Source organism: Juglans microcarpa x Juglans regia, chromosome 2S, assembly GCF_004785595.1.
Source record: "Juglans microcarpa x Juglans regia isolate MS1-56 chromosome 2S, Jm3101_v1.0, whole genome shotgun sequence".
NCBI lineage: Eukaryota > Viridiplantae > Streptophyta > Magnoliopsida > Fagales > Juglandaceae > Juglans > Juglans microcarpa x Juglans regia.
In genome coordinates this window covers 992155-1013128 of record NC_054597.1, presented here as the reverse complement: position 1 = coordinate 1013128, position 20974 = coordinate 992155, and the positions used below count along the sequence as shown (strand labels likewise).

General features: G+C 37.5%; 2 protein-coding genes and 1 long non-coding RNA gene across 5 annotated transcripts; 1 reads left to right on the top strand and 2 right to left on the bottom strand.

Annotated features, from left to right (window-relative positions):
- The first annotated feature begins 450 nt into the window (after positions 1-450).
- Positions 451-2947, top strand: LOC121252108 (QWRF motif-containing protein 7). Its single transcript, XM_041151592.1, has 5 exons — positions 451-603; positions 783-1127; positions 1686-1922; positions 2421-2528; positions 2903-2947. Exons 1-5 carry the CDS (start codon positions 451-453, stop codon positions 2945-2947), a joined length of 888 nt encoding a protein of 295 aa, XP_041007526.1.
- Positions 2948-3683: 736 nt separating this feature from the next.
- Positions 3684-7739, bottom strand: LOC121252613 (leucine-rich repeat receptor-like protein kinase TDR). Its single transcript, XM_041152334.1, is given in 3 exon segments — positions 3684-4168; positions 4957-5961; positions 5964-7739. Coding segments are annotated over 3 exon segments (3072 nt in total). The 5' UTR covers positions 7621-7739; the 3' UTR covers positions 3684-3758.
- A 1618-nt stretch (positions 7740-9357) lies between these two features.
- LOC121252614 lies at positions 9358-19421 on the bottom strand. Of its 3 annotated transcripts, none has more exons than XR_005938253.1 (6): positions 19129-19421; positions 17666-18606; positions 17428-17498; positions 16514-16580; positions 13173-13219; positions 9358-9667 (listed from the first exon to the last, which is right to left on the bottom strand). It is a non-coding gene; the product is annotated as an uncharacterized LOC121252614 (long non-coding RNA). The 3 variants fall into 3 exon arrangements; XR_005938252.1 differs by lacking the exon at positions 9358-9667 and adding an exon at positions 10811-11378 and having other exon boundaries at positions 19129-19420; XR_005938251.1 differs by lacking the exon at positions 9358-9667 and having other exon boundaries at positions 11676-13219; positions 19129-19412.
- Between the last annotated feature and the right edge of the window lie 1553 nt (positions 19422-20974).

Below are 20974 nucleotides of genomic sequence, written 5' to 3'. Positions count from 1 at the left end.
CTAGCCGACCAGTGCCACAATCTCATCTGTTGCAAGTCTTTCAAATAGTTGGTGGTGTGAAACATGTCTTCTACAATGTTAGAGATCTTGGGACGACTTATCTGTCAGTTTGATATTGGATCAACGTTTTTTTTATTAAAAGAAAAAAGAACAAAAAAAAAAAAAAAACTCTTAGGTCAAACTACACCAACCCCATGGGAATTTCGAGTTGGTACATGGTGGCCTCGACGGCAGAGGGAGAGACTTTTTGCATGGCGTGGTGACATGTTGCTTAAGCTAAGCTAAGAAGTCAGCCTTCTTCCCCCCAAAGACGTGCTCTCAACTTCCCAGCCTTCTTTAATCGGACCTTGCCCTTAATTTTGAGGCCCGCCCATCTCATCAGACAAATATGCTCACAACCATTCCGCCCCGGCCCTGCAGCAGCAAGTATTACCCAAATAGTAGTTGATCATGGAATACACCCATACTCGCCGGCGCCTCTCCACCACATTGCCACCATCGACTCCCCTTCTACGAAGCCGAAGCACAACCCCAGCCACCGCCACACTTCCCGTCAACAACAACAACTACAACCATTTTTGCTCGCCAAATTCCTGCCACAGAGTAACCAACCACCGCCCAAAATCTGCATCAAAGTCAAGACCCACCAAAAATGATGAAAACATAATGATTCCTTCGACGACCTTTTTATCGACCTCGCAAAAGATCATGCCTCAAGAAAATGCTCGTGATAATAATGATCAAGCTGGTTTCGCTAAGTTCTTGCAGCGTCGGAGTAGTAGTTCACGTGCTACTGGCGCAGCAAAGGGGGCAAAATCAGTGACGAATTCTCCGTCTGCGTGGGCTTTGTCGCCGGGGAGGTCTCTGGGGTGTCGGGTGGGCCGGAGTCGCCCGGGCAGAATTTAGGTTGTCCAGCAAGGCCGGAGTCGCCAGGGTTTGGTGGAAAGATCAGGGTTAAAGGTGGCGGTGTTGGTGGGGTTTTGAAGTACTTCAAGCAGAGGAAAGTGTCACCACCACTGGAGGAAGAGTTTCATCGGTTTCGGGTTCTGCATAATAGATTGCTGCAGTGGAGGTTTGTGAATGCTAGAGGGGAGGCTGCCATGGCTGGTGTAAAGAGAATTGCAGAGGTAAGCTTCCAGCTACTTTTACGGTATCATGTTAACTGTTAAGACCTCTTCTCACTCGTTACTGTGATTTTAATTGATATCACAGTACAGATTCTCAGTTCGAATATGACTCTACATTCCATCATATTTAATTATATATTTTATATACACTCATTAAAGAGAAATCTGGCCCATCAGCTTAATTTAGCTCGGCACGGGCCGAGCAACATCTTATATATGGACAGTTCATATATTCGGGAAAAATACATGGATATATAATAATAATAATCTAACCACTTAGTTTGCTCCAAATCTAAATATTTCGAACGTTAAGTTTCATCATTATAAAAATGAATTGAATTCATGGAATGATGCAATTCTTATAAGAAAATCTCTTTTTGATGTGTTCTTGGGGGCATGGGATCTGGTGATCTGCTTGATAACATGCCCAAGTAATAATCTGTCAAATGTGGGTTTTACGAGGTTTTCACTTTTAAGGTTTCGATATTGCTTCCGGCGACAAATTGATCTGAAGATGGCACGTCCTTATGGGTTTTTTTCCCTTTTTCCTACTTCCAGGCTAAACTATTTTCTATATGGGTTAGAATCTTCAAAATGAGAAAAACCATAGTAGAAAAGAAAATTCAAATGCAAAGGCTCAAACTTGAGATCAAATCATATCAAATCATCAGCCCACAGATGTTCCTTCTAAATGAATGGTCAAGGTTGGAGAGAAGGAATCAAGAATCAGTCAGCAGATTGGCAAGAAAGTTATTGGGACTATCGGTCAGGCTTCCTTTAGTCCAAGGTGCTAAGGTATATTTTATATGTGTATTCCTTCCTTTTCATATCTCCTCCCTTAACCATGTTTATTTCCTATTTCTTATTCAAACAATAAATCAACACTAGCCGTGGAGCATAAAAAATGAACGTTGCAAGAAGTCTCTGACCTCAGCATTTTAAATTTCTATCTTATATCTAAACTTTCGATGAAAATCTAAATACTTTACCTTCACTATATATATATATACACGGCACAGGCTGATGTGGTATGTCTATACGAAGTTCTGACCACGGCCATGGGAGTTATGGACAGCATTGAAGCAATGATCGCGAAATTCTTCTCAAAGGTTCATTTTTGTTCATTTGGGATCCAATCTGCATGAGATTGAGTGCATGCTAGCTAGCCACTAAAACTCCAAATACTCCCAAGTTATATCCACATGATATTGATCTGGTGAATTTATTAGTCCTCTAGAAATCCGTAGCATGCATTAATAAGACAACTAATATAAATTTGGGTTATTTCAGCAGATTGAGACAACACTTTATCTCCTTACAGAGCTCAGAAGCATGTTAGAACAAGAAGATGAGTATTTGGAGGAACTGGAGATTGCTGTTCCCTTGCTCCGTGCATTATTGGTAAGCTTCCAAATTCTAATCATTAAATATTCACTCTTTAAATTGTTTTCTCTCTCTTAAAAAATACAGAGAGAGAGAGAGAGAAGCAAACAAGCCTAGAGAGAGAGCCTGTTTTAGAGTGGCTAAGCTGAATATGGGCTTTGCTAAAGCATAGTCCACATTTCATGAGTTCCTGGCTTTAATTAGCTCAACCCATATACCCTCCAACAGGGCTATAATTCCTTTATGTAACGATCATAAGGTTTATTCACATGATTAAATAGTCATGATGATAAAAATGCTTTCAAAACTTTTACTAGAAAACCCCAATTAATATCAATAATAACGATAGTGTTTCAACAACGTTTTTTCTTTTCTTTTCTTTTTGGTAACAGGCAAAGGAGGAAAGTATACAGATACATCTAATCCAAGCTGCTTAATAAAGGAGTGCAAGCAGAGGGCCAAGATCACCGAGAAGAGAAATTCAGGGCACGTTTGTTGTCAGATTATGAGTGGGGTATATGTATAGGAGTTCGCTAGCTATTTTGTAGTCAAAAATTTTATGTGCAGTCATTTTTACGCACTCCACTTATATGATTAACTGCATTATTTTTTTTAATATAAAATAACTGCTTTGATTAATCACATTAATGAAATGCGCAAAGAGTACACAAAAATGATTGTATGAAGTAAAACTCTTTTGTACTTGGTTCGTGAAACTGAAGCCGAATAAGATTATTAAGGCCTCAAGACACGCATGCAATTATTTCTCCCTTATTCTGTTGTGCTTATTTCTCCCTCAATTATTGTTTTGGGAGAAAAGTTTAGTTTCATAATAATATTGCTTTGTAAGTAATAAAATCAGAAGAGGAAGATGGAAGGAACAGGATATGTTACAGGAACGTCGAAAAAGTGACTAGAACGTATCTAGTGCGGGCATGGTGCATGCGGTCTACACCCATGTAATTCAGTACTTACTTGCTACTTTCAGTACTAAGAGATAAATTAATGGTGCATTTCATGATTTGACAGTCACCACTCCATGCTAACCATCATTTACACCCTTGAATTCATAAGCATGATCCAGCACACCCAAAAGACATAATTATAACAACGTATTAAGTAATTAAACATGCATGAAGAATTCGATTGAAATCCATAATGAAAAAGCACTCCTATACCAATCTCCCCGCAATTTGAAAAGTTAAAAAGTAAAAAATAAAATCCAAGTAAAATTAATCATATTAACAGTTAATCCAAGACTGGTTTTTGTGCCAAAGGGATATCACCGCCACCACAACTAACATTAACATTACGCATGCTCTCGAGAAACTTCCTCTTGGGCATAGCTTCTTGCAGCATCAACACGACATCCCTCATGCAGGGTCGGTCGGCCGGGTTTCGACTAGTGCAAAGTAGCGCGATTTTAAGCATTTGCATCATCTCCTCCCGGACAGATGCGCATGAGGCGCCGGCATTTTTGTCCAATATGTCTTTGACACCGTCCTTAGTCTTTAGCTTAGACCTCACCCAATCCACAATGCTATTACCATCCCCAAATTCAGCGTCCACCGATCTTTTACCGCTCAAAATTTCCATCAACACCACCCCATAACTATATATATCGCTCTTTTCATCTACTTGCAAGGTATATGCATATTCTGCAATAAAAAAACACAGCCTCAATAATTCAGTTCAATTGATCAATATCGCTTTCAAAATGCATGTTGATCATATTCATGTACCAACTTTTGTATGCATGCGGGTGCTGTTATTATATAAGAGCTAGATCTTAGTGAAAAAGAAAAGTGGAAGTAAAGAAAAAGGGAGGCGTCACGCGCAATAGTGCGCCATATATATACATATATGAAAGTTAAAACAACAGTCGGGACAAATCCCGGCGCCAAAGCCTTCTGCTATTGCATGCCACGTTCGCCTGCGCACTCATGAAATGCTATATATTTTATTTATTCATTTAACCACAGCTTGAAAAATCTAGACTTTTTTTCCCCCTCCTTTGCTTTGCTGCTTATAAGTTAGTCATACAGTACGATCAAAATAGTTGAAAACGACACTTGTTTTGTCTCCTCTCTTTTTGGCTCGTCACTGTCCTTTTCTTTCTTGTTTTCTTTTATTTCATTCTTTTTGTAAAATTTTTACTTTAATATCGAATCCTATGACTTTGACAATAACTAGAAGAAGCTAAGGTGGAACTAATTGACTCAGCCAGATCCGAGATCTCGTCACCCAACAAAAGGAACTTAACCCAACATTCCCTTCCCAAAATAACAGCCCAACAAAAAACACAACAACAGTCATCAACGCCGCTAACCTGCGCCGTAAAGTCAACACCACTTGCGCACACGGGCGCGCGATAGCAAGCCCTCGTCGTCCAACATAAATTTAATACAAGAAAATAATAAAAACATAAATATAAAGAAAAACGCACCTGGCGCAATGTAGCCGTAGGAGCCGGCAATCACCGACATGGACTCATCGCTCTGGATCAACTTAGCGACCCCAAAATCGGCCACCCTGGCCTCCATCTTACCGTCCAGCAAAATATTGCTGGGCTTGAGATCGCGGTGCACGATGACCGGGTCACAGTCGTGGTGAAGGTAGCAAATTCCCTGAGCCACCCCAAGCGCGATATTGTAACGGGTAACCCAGTCGGTAACGACCTTAGTATTGGAGTGCAAGAGATCGTCGAGATTGCCGTTGGGCATGTACTCGTAGAGCAGCATGGTGCACTCCCTGTTGCTGCAGCACCCTAACAATCTCACTATGTTCCTGTGCCGCACGTTCCCCAGCACCTCCACCTCAGCCAACACACCTAGTCTGCTCCTCCTCACGTTGTCCTTGTGTTTCCCCCACAGCTTCTTCACCGCTATGATCTCTCCACCTGGCATTTCCGCCTTGTAAACCGTCCCCGTCGAACCCATCCCTAAGATCTTATCCGTGTTCGTCAAACACTCGACCACGTCCTCCGCCGTGAAGTTCAACCTCTGGAACGCCGTCAACCTCCACGGTCCTATCTCACGCTCGTCGCCAAATCGACGGCTGTAATTGGTGCGAAAACACCGAGTTCCGGCGGCAATTACGAACAGGCCAATTCCAAATGCCAACGCGATTATCCAAATAACGGCTGGGCCAGCCGTCCGCTTGGGCTGTTGTTTGTTAGCCTCCTCAACCCGACCCTCTGACGACGTGTCGGTCGCACAGGGCCTCGCCAATGGCCCTCCACAGAGACCCTCGTTCCCTAAAAACGAGGACGGATGGAGGCTCGGGAATATCAAACCCGTCGACGGTATCGGTCCGGTCAGCATATTGTAGGATACGTTGAAGCTTTCCAATGTGGTGCAGTTTCCGAAATTGGAGGGGATGGTCCCCGTGAGGAAATTACGTGAGAGGTCGACGTCCGCTACCGACGGGAGGATGGAAATCTCCCAGGGATTATTCCGGTGAGTGAATTACGGCTTAGATTCAAACACAGAAGCCGGTCGCAATGACCGATATCCCAGGGAATGGAACCGTTAAGGGAGTTTCCTTGGAGCTCGATCTTTGACAAGCTTTTGCAGCCGATGAAGTCCGGAATTTTACCGATGAGCTTCGCTGAACTGGCGGAAAAGATCTGCATGTTCGTGGCGTCCCAGATATTGTCAGGCAGAACAGCGTCGAAATGGTTTTGTGAGATGTTCAATTGCTGCAATTTCTCGGCATTGCCTAGATCTTCCGGGATTGGGCCGGTGAAATTGTTCGCGCTTATGTCCACGAAGGTTAGGTTGGGCAAAGAGCCGAGACCGTAAGGAATGGAGCCGTTGAGCAGGTTGTTTTGGATCCGAAACCTAAACAAAGAGGTGCAGTTTGTTAACGATCTCGGGAGCTGATCGACGAGCCTGTTGGAGAAGAGAATGAGCTTGAATAACTTGTTTCCCAGGCAAAGGTTCGGTGGGATTGGACCGGTGAGAGAGTTCGACGACAGGTCGAGCTGCTGCAAGTTGCCGTTGGACCCAAGTTTTTTAGGAATGGTACCGTTTAGCGAATTGTTCCATAGGAGTAGCGAGTTGAGGTTCGGCAATTCGCCGATCTTTTCCGGTATTTCGCCGCTTAGGTTGTTGTCCATTAGTCTTATCTCGACGAGTCCCTCCAAGCTAACCAGTTCTGAGGGAATCGTGCCCGAAAGACGGTTATCGGACAATTCCAGAGTCCTGAGTGCTTTGAAATTTCCGAAACTCGCCGGGATTGTGCCTGAAATCTGGTTCTTGTAGAGTAGCAAGCTCTCGAGCTTTGTCAGTTTCCCGAGCTCGGGTGCAAGTGTGCCAGAGAGAGTGGCGTTAGAAATGTCCAAGTACCTGAGATTTGATAGCATTGAGAATTCGACGGGTACTCCGCCTTCGAACGCGTTGTAACCGATCTCCATGTGCTCGAGCTGTGTCAAGTAGCCTAACTGTGGTGGTAAGGGACCATCCAAATAGTTCCCGGCCAGGTAGAGAAACTTAAGCCTCGGGAAACTCCCATAGCTTGGTGGAATGCTACCATTGAAGTAGCTTCCGCTGAGGTTAAGCTGCTCGAGGAAGCGGAGGTGGACGAGGTCAGGTGGAAGTGAGCCAGTGAAGCTGTTACTGTACGCGTTGAAGATGTGCAAGAACTTGAGCCTGGAAATTCCAGGTGGAAACGTTGAATTGAAGTAGTTGTGGCTGATATCTAGGGTCCGGAGTTCCGGTAGCTCGAAAATGGCTGGTTGGAGAGGTCCATCGAAGTTGTTACCGCTCAGGTTCAGGTTGATTAAGCGTGACAGGTACCGGATATCTGGCGGAATTATACCGGAGAGATTGCGATGAGAGAGGTCTAGGGTGGTGATTTGTGCGGTTTTGGGCTGGCATTTGATGCCTGACCAAGAACACCAAACTGGGACGTCACCTTCGGGACTAGGATTAACGGAGGAGGTCGGGTCCCAGTCATGGAAGGTGGAGAGTGGGTCTTTGAGGGAGGATTTGAGAGAGAGAAGAGACAAGAGTTGGGGAGGAACGGCAGACGCGGGAGCAGAATAAACGAGGGAGAGAAGAAGATCAGCAAGAAGAAGAAGAAGAAAAGGAAGGGAAGAAAGTTTCATGGCTGTGGGTGTGTGTTGTGGTGAGGGGTAGGGGTTGAGAGGTACCGGAGGGTAAATTACTAAATTTAAGGGAGGGAGGGTTTTGATGACGACGGGCAGAGAGAGCTACTTTTTTGGAGTGCTGGCTGCTGGGTGCAGAGGATGTTTCATTATTATTATCATTATTATTATTAGTATGGTTGGTTTCAGTGGCCTTTGTTTTCATAATCAAGATGGAAATTAGAGAAAAGAGAAACTGCTACTTCTACCATCTGTAATTATACTGCTTTGTTCGTTTCATGCTTCCCATATCCCTCTCTTCCATGGTCTAATACTGCATCTACTGTGTTTTATTTCCAACTGAACACATCTTTTGGTTCTGTCGCCTCCCCATTCAGTATTCAACCTTTGTCTGATCTCCGTATACTTTTTTGTTTTCTTTGTAATTTCTATTTCTTCTGTTTTCTTTTTTATTTACTTTACATGATTCATCTGTTTCCTTTAGCTTTGGCTGCCGAATATATATTTTATAATTTGTATGTATAACAGTGACTATGTCTGTCACAGGATCCAAGAAAGTCAATCCAATTTCCCACCATATTCCCCAGCCTCTTATTTAAATATCCTTTTTTTTATTCTTCCTTTATTTTTCTACGATTCTTTCTATTTTTTTTATGAGAAAAAGGCAGTCTATGTAGAGAGATTAGAGAGTTCCTCGTTTCTTTCAGGTGAGACTTGAGAGCCTTAAAATGATCGTAGTAATTAATGGTGCTTGGACGACGCTCTTAATTTTGAAGGTTACCAACATTCTTTTACGAATCTGATCAGCTTGATTTTCATTTATTATGAGTCTTTCATAGGGATTTAATGAGGCTATACATTTATTTTTTTATTTTTTTTAATGCAGTATATCCTTCCATTCAAATCTCTACTTTATTATTTTAATTTCTAAACTAAAATGCTTTTAAAAACAAAGAAACAAAAAACAAAACAGGGAGTATGTCGTATCTGCGGAAATTGGAATCATCTAGAACCAAATTTCTGCTATTGAAAAGTGTAAAGAAAAAGAAAACAAAAACAAAAACAAAAAGAGAAGAAACATGAAAACAAAAATGGGCACTAAATCGGAGTGAATTAGCAGGCCTGTCGATCTATGATTGTGCTTCTCGGAATACCCACGTGCCCATCATGTTGGGCGCGGATGTTTGAAATCCCAAAGGAGAACTATATATTACAACGGTAAATAAAAGAAAACCGAGAATTATAATTTACAGAGTAAAATAGAAGGATTTAGTAGTCAGTCATTTACGTGAATAAAAATACTAATAAATAGTTGTTGCTTTTCGTCTCAGCTTGACTTTCGGTACTAAAGCCTTATCAATCATCTACATTTGTATCATTAGTGTTGCTAAAGTACGTCTTAAGATGACAACAAAGCTTCGAACACAAACCTCGGTTTCACACTCTACCTTCCATCCGACACCTTTTCGTCTCTACATTATTAATGCTATTAGATCAACTCAATCAAAACCGATTCTTATAGAACTTAACGAGGGATTGAGTTATTTTAAGTTATTCTGTAAATAATAATAAAATATTAAATAATAGTGAATTATTCTAATAATAACTCAATGCCTAAACTAGCCTTACTCGACTAATATAAGTTCATATAGCTTGAAATATATTATCTTTTTATCTGAATATTTCAAAATATTAAAAAGATAAAAAATAAATAATGTTTCGAATACGACAAAGTTCTTATGAATATATAAATAATATATTTTGTTAAAAATAATCTCATAAAATAGCTTGCAAAAGAAAAGAGAAATGAATTAAAGTACTGTTTTCCAGTCTTGGAAGGAAGAATTGTACATTTGTACGTACGTCAGGTCGGCTTCCGCAATAGTTGAGAGCGGGGCGTACTGGGAATATTCCTATGCGTTCCTCAATGCTGCTTTATCCTAGATTCCACCGTCGCTTCTCTGGAGCTCCGGTGGAGCAGTAATCCCCATCCCCAATCCCAATTAAGCGTTACAAGTTGGCCATGCAGATGTTTTTTTCCTCGTGACTTGTGACATGTAGAGGGTTTAACATTTCAATAATAATTTCAGTGCATTTTTATTTGTAGCATAAAGCTTCCCTTCAAAATAAAAAAATCTAACCAGTGTACAGTCCATTGATGTTTATGTTTTAAATTTTTAATCCCAATTAATAGCATATGACCAGAGAGAAAAACACAAGTTCTAAATGCATTGTTCCGTGCAAATTCCGTTTAATCGTGCATGTACCTGTGAGAGTTCTTTAAATATATCATGTTGAGATTAAAATTAAAGAGTAATAATATACCTATAATATTTTGTATAACATATTATACAACAATCTGTTAAATAAAAAATATTTTTATAAAATTATATTATTTTTATAAGATATTTTATAAAAAATATCTCTCATTTAATATGTTATTATATAAAATGTTATGAGTAAATTATTTTTCAAAATTAAAAGTATAAAGAATTTTAAAACAAAAAAAAAAATGATTGCAGAGGAACGGCAAGCGTGGTGGCCTTTCGGAGGGGAGGGGGGGGGGGAGTGGAGTATCAGGGGCCCACAGTAACTTTGCTGTTTGGGCAATAAGTAAACGCAGCAGACTAGCAGAGTTGGTGGTGAACGTGCCTCGACACGCAGTCATGCTCGCGTGAAGAAACACCAACACCCATTCGCTTTTTGCATGATGGTCCTCATCCCCACGCTAAATCATCCCTCTCCATATTTTGTTTGTTTTTTTTTTTTTTTTTGAAACACATCCCTCTCCGTTTGACAATGAATAATTATAACGGTTGGTTGCCCTTCACCCTTTTCATGACCGTTTTGTCCCTTTCCCTTTCTTCTCTGAAGACAACTATATCTCAACACACAGCGCCCCCCCCCCCCCCCCAGCCTGAGCTATAAAATGAAGTCTATGCCAGCCTTTATCACTTCCTTATGCACAAATTATATATTGAGAGTGAGAGCTTGTTTGGTAATCTTTTCGATCTATCTCATTTAATTATTATAATTTAAAAAAAAATTTTATATAAAATAAAATAAATAATTCAACTTTTTCAAATTTTAAAATAAAAATAATATTAAAAATATATATTCTAATAACATTTTATTTAATTTTTAATTTTAATTTCAACTCATCTTATCTCATCTGTAAAAACAAACGAGACAAATATGGGTATTAGGCCAAGTATATGTTCATTGGTTCTTATTTTGTTTCAATATATATATAGTCTGATTCTCATAACAAGCGATATAATTAAAAAAAAAAATATCAATGGACATTTCAAATGAAGATTCTGCTTCAATATTAATGAGGTGTTTGGACATGAATAATCAAGGACCTATGTGTATATAATCTAAGGTGCAAAGCAAACAAATGTAGGAATCAGGAAGGCCCAAAGTAAGTAAATAAATAAATAAAAGGACTAAACAGAGAGATCCAACAAACATTCCGTAATAGAAAGTTGAAAAAATAAGCGTGGTTGTTGGGGTCCTTGAGAGAATGATGGGGAAAAAAATTGAAGGCACAAAGACAACAAAGATTGGTTAAGAAAAAGGTAGTGTAGATTGGAAAAGAAACCGTGCCATAAAGGGACCCCTATCTCCATTCTTGCCACAGAAACATACTGTACCGTTGCTTGCACTCACTGCTGGTGTTTGACTTGACACTCACCTCTCTCTCAGTTTGCTCTCATTTTCTTGCCCACATCAAAACTTCCATTCCATTCCTATCCCTAAGTGGAGAACAAAATAATTAGTGTTTGAAGGTGCGTGAAATGAGCATGTGGCACCACTTCTAAGTCAAGATTTTGGACTTCAAATTTGTCTTAGTTACAAGATGTGTACCATCTTCAGGATCCCTTTACCCGAGAGTGGAGATTCACGGTCCAGTCATGCCCTTCTATTTTAATTTCTATCATAATAAAAGAATATAAGAAAGGATGACTATCATTTAATATATAATATCTGTGGTGCTATGTAATTGGTTTGGGTTCTCGCATTCTTGGGAAGGAGAGGCACTGCAGTTCCCACGTTAACAAGTTCTATGCATAGAACAATTGTTTTAGGTTTCAAATCCATAGATTTAAGTTTTTTTATTGAGATTGGAACCCAACATGTTATATTAGGATATATTATGATTTCAATAACTTTTCAGATGATCTCCCAAACATTATATTTCTTCATATGATTGGTATTTGTAAATTGTCAGGCATGGAGTTACCAATGTATATGGCATCAAGAAAATTTCTAAAGTCTGATCTCATTTTTCACCCAATACTATTCCGGAGAGTTCAATCTGCATTAACGGATTTAACTTCATGTAATTAGCATTAAAAATAGTGGTTCCACTTCCTATTAAGTTAGGTTCTTAAAGTTCATTTGGCAATGACGACTGTGGCTACCTAATCTCTACGTGGTTTAACTTTTTAATCGGTTGGGGTTATCTCAACCATCGACTTCTTTAATGTTATTAGACCAGAGGGCACTAATATACCGAATTTTTTGTCGTTTATTATGAACACTTAAAAGCTAATGAAGCTTTTGTCCCGTAATTTAGATAGCTATAAAGGATAATTAAGAGGAGTCCATGTGATCAATGAACTGTTACAATAATCACACATTTGAAAAACTTTAATTGTTGGTGACTCTTAGTGGCCTAAGTTAATAGGAGAAGATAACAAAAGGATTACAAAAAGGGTCCCATATTATCATTACATGTCATGCTCTATCATTCGATGTTGGCTACATGAGATAGATGCTTTAACATGAAGATATAGGTAGAGGGTGCCACTTATTGTGGGAGTAGAAGAAGTAATAAGAATGAACAAGGACAAACAAATGATTTGGGTCTTCTATAGAAAAGAGATGAAAAGCTTAGTGAAACCCAATGTGGGTAGGTGATTTGGGAAATTGCTTCACTTCGTTTTCAAAGAAAGGGGATCCAAAACCCACTCTCCATGGGATCTTCCACTTTCGTGGTGATATATTATGCAAATCATGTCCAGCTGAGTGGTTGCAAAATAGTTTCTACCTCTCCTTAATTTTAAAGTTAGACACAAAATCCCAACAAAGGATTCGGTCTTGAAAAATCTGACTTAACATGAACATGATGTTTGATGGAAGAATTTTGCGTGACATTTGGCTTGGAGATATTGGGGGGGTCAATTATGACGAATGCTGGTGTTTATTCTGCCCATGTTCTTTTCCCCGTTTACCCTAGTATGCTTTTTTTTTTCTCTTTTTTTTCCTTTCTCTAATTTTCCTTCTTGGATTAATCGTAAAACAGGAAGCAGTGTAAAAGTCCATTTTACACCCTCCAATCAAAATTTGATACAGAAGTGTTTTCATATCCTCAAATTTAATTGGGTTCCTAAACTCCAACTTGATATGTCTCGTTTAATTCATTACCCTAAACTATTTTATGGGTCAATTAATCTCGTACTACTAAATAATTGCAAAAAATAACAAATTTTATGCACTTTAATGTCTTGTGAAAGAAAGGCTCAAAAAGATAATTTAAAAAGTACCTTTTGGGGTCAAGCTAGCTTCTCTATCAGAAAGAGATATATGGCATCTGCATTGCACAATATGGGTCTTAGTAACAGTATAGCTGCTGATTCGAACATCTCCTTTTGGACTAACAATTGGTTTAAATTAATTTGTTTATGATTTTTTTTTTTTTTGGTATAAATTAAAGGGTTAAAGATGCTTTCATCATAAATTATTATTTTTTACATCTTGTATCTCAAACTATCAAAATAGACACACTGCATACTCAAACTACTAGGAAATAACAAATAGCACATTCCATCTAGGCATGACAAATAAGTGACATGACACAAATCCAACAAAGAGTTCTGTATAACAATCGGCAATGGTTGGTGACAGTTAATCTTAATAATTTAAAGGGATGACAAGCATATTTCATCCTAAATTAGAATAAAGGTAAACTAATTAGAAATAAGAAAGCCCCTAAAACAAAGAGTAAAAAATGGCCCAAGTCTGTCCTGGTTCAGGTGAAACTACAAGTGCTCGTTTCTCCCTTGTTATTTGTTGGGTTTTTTTTCCTCCGTGTTTTTTCCCATTGAAGTGTGCTCGTGGACTCGGTCGTTTCCGCGTCTTGAAGCAAAAGACTAGCTAGTGCGAAATCCATCAAAGAATCCAACCTACTAAGCAAAACTCAAAAACTACAATCATTTTGTTTTAGAACATGAAAGTTCACTTTATTTTATATATCTGGTTTTGTTGGATACTTGTCTAAGACCCTAGTCTACATCCTAATCATAAGTATCATACATATTTTCCCCCACTTTCTTTCTTTTCTACTCCTCTTTATCAAGCTTTCAAACCATATAATTAACGTTGTTGGCCATTTCTGTTGACATTGGAGGACAACTCATACACCCGTGGGTGTCCTGTTAATCATCACCTCTGTTCTTCTTCACCCATCTCTCGTCAGCTTTTTTCTTTAGTAGGTCGGATTTGTACGCTTACTTAACCCCCCAAAAATAATGAAAAACAAAAAGTTTTTGTACTTTTACTTATTTCTCACGTATTGTACGTGCTTGAGCCTTACGTCTTGTACGTGCAGGAAGAGTTGGGCTTGAGCCTTACGTCTTGTACGTGCAGAATTCATCAAGATTGATTTGTTTTATCCCCGAGAAGTAGTATTTTGTATCTTAAAACAAAACAAAAAAATTGTTATAGCTGTTTTAATTTGAGCCCCAAGTTACCAAAATGAACAGCTGACACTAATTTATCAACTTTTGACACTAGCGGTGGTTAAAATCACAAAAAACTGGATACGTATCGTAATTTTACTATGTCTAGATGTTGAATTGAGTTAAATTAAATTGAATTCTTTATAAATAGTAATAAATTGAGATGATAGAATGAGTTTTGTGAAGTCCACCTAAGATGAGTTTAAATATATTTTAATATTAAGATGAATTTAGATATATTTATAAAAAATTGAAAAAAATTATATCTCGGATGTAAATAAGTGTTAAATTGAAAAAAATTGTAAATCTCACGTGTAAAGAGATTTTGAGTTTAAATAAATTCAATAATTTGAGAATTGAGTGTTTGAATTTTAAATTTAACTTAAAATTAGATTGAACTGAATTGATCTCAATTGAGTCAAACTAAACGGAGCCTAAAATGATTATATCTTAAATGTTAAGTTGGTAAATTATTATGCCAATTGCAAAAGTAGAGGCAATTCCAATGCTATAAAGTGCAGTTTGTCCATTTATTCTTTAGAAACAAAAACCAAACAAAACTAAAAAAAATTTATTGTTATTCTGAGGTGTTATTTTATTTTTTGTAAGCAGGACCTGTAGTATTTCTAATCAGACCTCAAGATTTTATGTTAAATTGTTAACTTTCCGTCTATTTACTTTAGTCATAAGTTTTTTTTTAAAGAACTTTAGTCTTATGTTAATCCGGCTTTAGGGCTGTAAATGAATCAATTTGTTCGATAGCCCGCTCGGTACTCGCCCGATTAAACTCAGATCGTGAAAAAAAAACTCGCCTGTAAAAATAGATACCCGCTCGATTAGTAAATGATACATACCCGACAAAACTCAATTCGACTTGACTAAGACTCGTTAAGGCCTGCTCGTTTATGCCTGAGTCGACTTGTTAACTCAACTTGATTAAAGCTCATTCATATATTGATAAATATATACATACATCTATGTATATATACATATACACATATATGTATTAGCTAATAATATATGCATAGCACTTTTATAATTAAATATATAATATATGTTATATATTTAATTATATAATTACTTGTGTCTATATATTGAATATACTTCATAGCTATATTTTATAATTTGTACAATAATTAGTTGATAAGATTTAATAATTTCATATACTAGTACGTGAGAATCATATATGAAATAGATATATGTTATTATATTATGTATATGTATTAATCATTTATGTAGGCATATAATATATTGTTATTATAGATAACTATTAACTGGTTAGATATTAATTATTTATAAATTTTTAAAATCTTATAATTCAATAGATATTCTACTTGTTACTTATACAAATTCAATATTAGATTTTTTTATTTATCTTATTTATTAATTATTAAATCTTGTCCAAAAAATAAAAAAAATAAACAATTCAAGCTTGAGATCGAGCTCGAGTTGGGAATTTAATTTATCGAGTTAAACTCGAACAAAGAATAAATAAAAATATCGAGCTCGAGCTTGGGTATTTTGAGTTGAGCTGAGCTCGGCAAGCCAAAGACCGGCTTGGCTCTACTCTACTCGATTACAGCCCTATCTGGCTTAAATGTCTTCAGGTTTCAGGTAACACTATTATTTGCGATGGGTTTGTGATGGGTTGAAGCCTGACCTCTAAACGGGGCACATATTTGGGTAAACATTTTCCAGCTCTAAAGCGACTCGTTGCCATCCCAATATACACTAATCTGTTCATCGGGATCTCTTCAGTTTGTTCAAATTTGCAGAGAGCAAACGAGGAAAAAAAAGTCAGGACATGAGACACTAGTGATCTAGAGACAGTTAACTAAGCCCGAGGACCATATTTTTAGTTAATCTTACAAGATTCTACTAGGACCACAGCCAAGATGGTGCTACTTCTGAGACACCAAAAATAAAAGGGAAAAAGAACAATGAGTTTTTTTAGGAGCACCATCAAAATACAGAACGCTGGTGAGATGATTTTTTTTTTAAGTAGTAAGATGATTTGTCATCCAAGTAAAAATCACTCAGATTAGATTTAAAGTGAGTAAGGGTGAAACAAATATACATATATGAAGGTCACAAAAATGAGCAGAATTATATAATGGTACTAATACAAGGGGGCTAAAATTACTCACCATTCAATCATTCATACCGGGGGCTGTTGATACTTCTCCATCCGTCCATTTCCGACCATACAACAATCTGATGAGAGAATATGATTAACATGGGCCAAATGCCATTAAACCAAGTCCTACAAGAGCTATTCAGAGAAAATGATATGGTTTTTATGGCCATCAACTAGTACCATCACAATCTTTATATTGGTCAGAAGTTTAGCATAGAACTCATGCACTCGCAGGGAATATAGAATGGTTAAAACTAAATTTATTGAAGCCTTTGGAAACTCAAACATGATGGGGCCAACAAAGTGAACGGCCACCTAAACAGCCAATTATGTACTTGGATTTCATGTAATTGACTAGCTTAAGACCAATAACTAACTCTATACACCACTACGAAGCAGGCTTGCACCTGATGAAGGGAGGTAGGAGATTTCAGAACTATCAAGTGAAGGCTAAGCTCAGTTCAATCAAGTAGATTTCCAAACTGGGAAAGAAAACATTGAAATAATCTTCGTAGGGTAGTCTACAGAATTTTGTTTCCCACACACCAAAACTCAAGAAAAAAATATATGTAAAACCATCGGGGAAATAAAAGAGGGGTAGGTGTTTAACTAAACAATTCAGCCACAAATTTTAACGTATTTTGTACATATGAGTTTCCCGGTAACATGTCACAACCATAAAGGTAAAAAGGGGAAGGTCTGGTCAAGCAGCATGTTGATTCATCCGCTAAACTGTATTCCAAAGTACCATACTTAAAAACTGAACTCTAAGAACTAAAAAATTGTCCATTATTGAAATGTGTAAGGGCCTACCAGAAATCAATGCAAGCCAAAAATACCGATGCAATTGACATTTAGAAATTTGTGTAAATGGAAAGTTGAAAATAGATAAATAGATGGATGGACTTAGTGAGTATAACAAACCAATAATATAACCACCTTCAGGGCCTCTGAAAGGCAATTTCCCAACTTCCTGCTTCTATCTGAATATTGTCCTGTCAATATATAAATAAATATTTATGAACAGCTCATGAATATGAAAATTACATAATCCATAGAGATAGGTCAAAGCAGCTCCTGAATCAAATTAGAGAAAGGAATAAACACTTCGACCAAGAAAATAACCCATGATTAGGATGAAAGGTATAAACCTGACCCAGACCTTGCAAAGGTAGCATATGAACTATTCAAAGGGAAGAAAGACCATCCTGACCACTAAGCTTCCTGTAATGTGATAAAAATTAATGGTTTAAGTGCTCATAAAGTCAAAACAGGAAAAATTTTAAAACTAAACACCTTTTGTGGGTTAACACAGTTCAGATCAAAATCAAGTCAATCCATGTCAAGAAAATACTCCTGTTATGACCATAAGGATACGATCATAGAGAGGATATGATCTGACTGTTGCTTCACAGATGTGGATAGGATTATAGATGAGGATTCTCCTGCTATAATCACAAGGATATGATCGTAGATGAGGATACAAAGAGCAGATCTGATTGTTGCGTACGATCACAGATGAGGATACCAAACAAAAGACACCGCAAAAAATTCCCCACAGAAAATTGGAAGAATGCTGGCACGTTGCTGAGGGCAAAACCAAGAGTTACATAAAGATCTGATTCGTTCTGTTTTCATTGGGATATGATAGCTGAAGAATAACATAAAGGTGATTCAAAATGGTGTTTACTGACTTCAAAATGGTGAATAAAACCTAAATTTTCTGATGCTTTTTATGTGCTCTGATTCCAAAATAAAACCATTAAGGCAGATTTCTCTCTCTCTCTCACTCAAACAAATTTTGGAATGGTTTTTGAACATCACATGAAGCAAGCCCCAAGCACGTGACCAGACAAATGGAGCCTGATGAGTTCAACAATCTGCTCAAACAAAACATGTAGTTGGCATCTACATTACAATCTAAAGCTCTTACCATTTTTCATGTAACTAGAAGCCTAGAATGGATCTCAAGACACACGAAGTAATTACAAGCTTTTAATAATTGAAATGAGAAAAAATAATTCAGAAAGAAAAAGAAAACTTATAGATAGCAGCTCTTGCCATCGCGTAGTCCTCCTCTGTCAGATGCCTCACGATCAAGAACTGCGTAGCAAATCCAAAATAGAAATGGAAAATAGCAGGAAAAAAATAACAACAACGATGTAGGATAAACTAAAACCAACATAAATCAAATTTCACAGAACAGGAGACTCCGTTTGCTTACTGAGAAATGTAATGAAAAGAAGATTGAAAATAAAATGTTGAATACTAAGTTTGCCGCTACTCTAAACACGAGAAAACAAATATTCCACTCGATGAAGGGACATAAGTGATAAGACGCCAATTCTTACATTTTTTTTCAGCAATCAAACAGAACAAATTCGATTTCGGCGGGCAAGTATCCACACTTCAAAAGGGAAATAAAGCCTAAACTCCATCAGTTGACGAATGGAGCTGAGTTTCCTCATAAATATAAAACGAAAACGACTAGAGACAAATTACATTTAAAAAATTTCGTGCCTTTTCCACTGCATTCTAAGCAACCAAACGGAGGATAAAGAAAGTAGAGCTAATCAGGGAATGCACAATTCAAAAGTATTCCATCATAAGATATGGAGAACTAACCGGGTGTATTTGAAAGTGCGAGAAAAATCGGTACGGCCATGCCTGGACTGAACCGAGAGGAGGCGGCCTTCCGGCCTTCCACATCTCAAAATGAACCGATTTGGTTAGTTTTAAATCCGAGAACAAAATAAACGAGTCGGATCGGATGAACGAAGCGAATAAAATAGGAAAGGGTAGACGATGAGCTGTAGATCGGATCAAATAGGATAGGAAACAAACCCCTCAACTACGTGGCATTGAAAGCTCTCAGTTTTTCATTTTAAGGTGGCATTTGCTGACAATCCATCAAAAGAACACTTCGTGGACAAGGCCGGTTTGGAGCGGGTCCAACAGTAACAAAACCGAGGCTTTTTTCTGAAAGAATCATTTTAGAATAATGATACTCACTATCCTCTAATCATCTGTATTAATGATAAAAAAATTATTTATTATATTTTATTTATAAACCTATCATAAAAAAATATTGAGAGAATGATAAATAAATTTTTCCATAATTGAAAAGCATATGATTTTACCTCCAACAATTTTACCTCCAAAAAAGGAAAAAAAGGAAAATGATTTGCATGGAACATTATTTCTCTTCTTAAATTTATCTGAAACCCAACATAAAAAATCCTCCGTGAACAAGAGGTTCTCGTCAAAACTCTTAACTAGTTGCCTACCGAAACCCCCGGCCCAAAAGGAACAGGATTTAAAATATATATATATATATATATATATATATATATATATACACAAAAGTTCGGTCCAACAAACAAAGGTTTTATCACGGGTAGAGGCGGTCCTAGTTTAGAGAGACTCATCCTCCTTTCTAGAAACCATCACCTAATCAAAACCTACGTAGAGGGGAGAGGAGCTTCTGCTCCTCCCTCCCTCATCTCTTTTTCATCCCTACTCCCTCTCTTATCTAGTTTTCTTCTTTTTTTTTTTTTTCTTTTTTAGTTGTTTTTTTTAAGGCTAAGAATGGCGGAAGGCCGATCTACTGCTCTTTCGTGTTCGGCTACCACCACGTGCCCTTCCGCAGATTTCTCAAGGTGTCCAAAATGGGTGCTTGAAATCCACGCGCCACTGCTAAATGTGTTCTTCTATTGCCACGCGTAGCTTTTTTAAGTCCAGAGCCATCTGTTACTTCAAATTTTGACTAACCGCCATACTCTTAGGGTGGCGTGTAGCTCTCAGACGCCATCACAATCACTTTATTTGTAATTTTTCCTCCAAAGTTGAGAATGCAGATCTATATATTTTTAATATATAATTCATTTTTTCTCATGTATCTTTAATTTTTGTTACGTCTTCTTTTTTGAAAAAAAAAAAAAAACACATCGTCTATTGGACTTCTGTCTACATAGTCTCTTAGATTTTTATCCATAGAGTATTCTGTCTCTTAGACAGAGTATAAGATTTATTAACTGTCTTAAACAAAATTGTGTTCTCTAAGGTGGTCTGAGAGAAGTTTGCAACATGTACTAGATCATGTTTAGCTACAATTGTGTCTTGATGAGCCATTAATATTATAATTGGCTTGTAATAAATGTTTTAGGTCATAATTGTAATGCCCGTTATTTCTTATCAAAAACAAATTTATAACATCCGTTATTAATGAATGTAATTTATTATATATAAATAAATAAAATAAAATAGAAAGGCTATATTTACGTTAATTTAGTAATAATGGTGTGAACGAAGACCATTGGAGAACCTACGGACTGTTAAGGATGCTGCACCAGCACCACAAGAATATGCTGCAACATAGAAGACGGCAGCACAAGGACCCGTAGCAGGACCACAACCAAATCAGAAAAATCCAAAATAAAACAGCAGAGCAATAACAGATTAGTAGGACAGG

Excerpts from the sequence above, each read along its gene's own strand:
- LOC121252108 (XM_041151592.1), top strand. The coding sequence starts at position 451 with ATGGAATACACCCATACTCGCCGGCGCCTCTCCACCACATTGCCACCA. Across the intron at positions 1,128-1,685 it reads GTGTAAAGAGAATTGCAGAG|GCTAAACTATTTTCTATATG; the intron begins GTAAGCTTCCAG and ends TCCTACTTCCAG. Across the intron at positions 2,529-2,902 it reads CCTTGCTCCGTGCATTATTG|GCAAAGGAGGAAAGTATACA; the intron begins GTAAGCTTCCAA and ends TTTTGGTAACAG.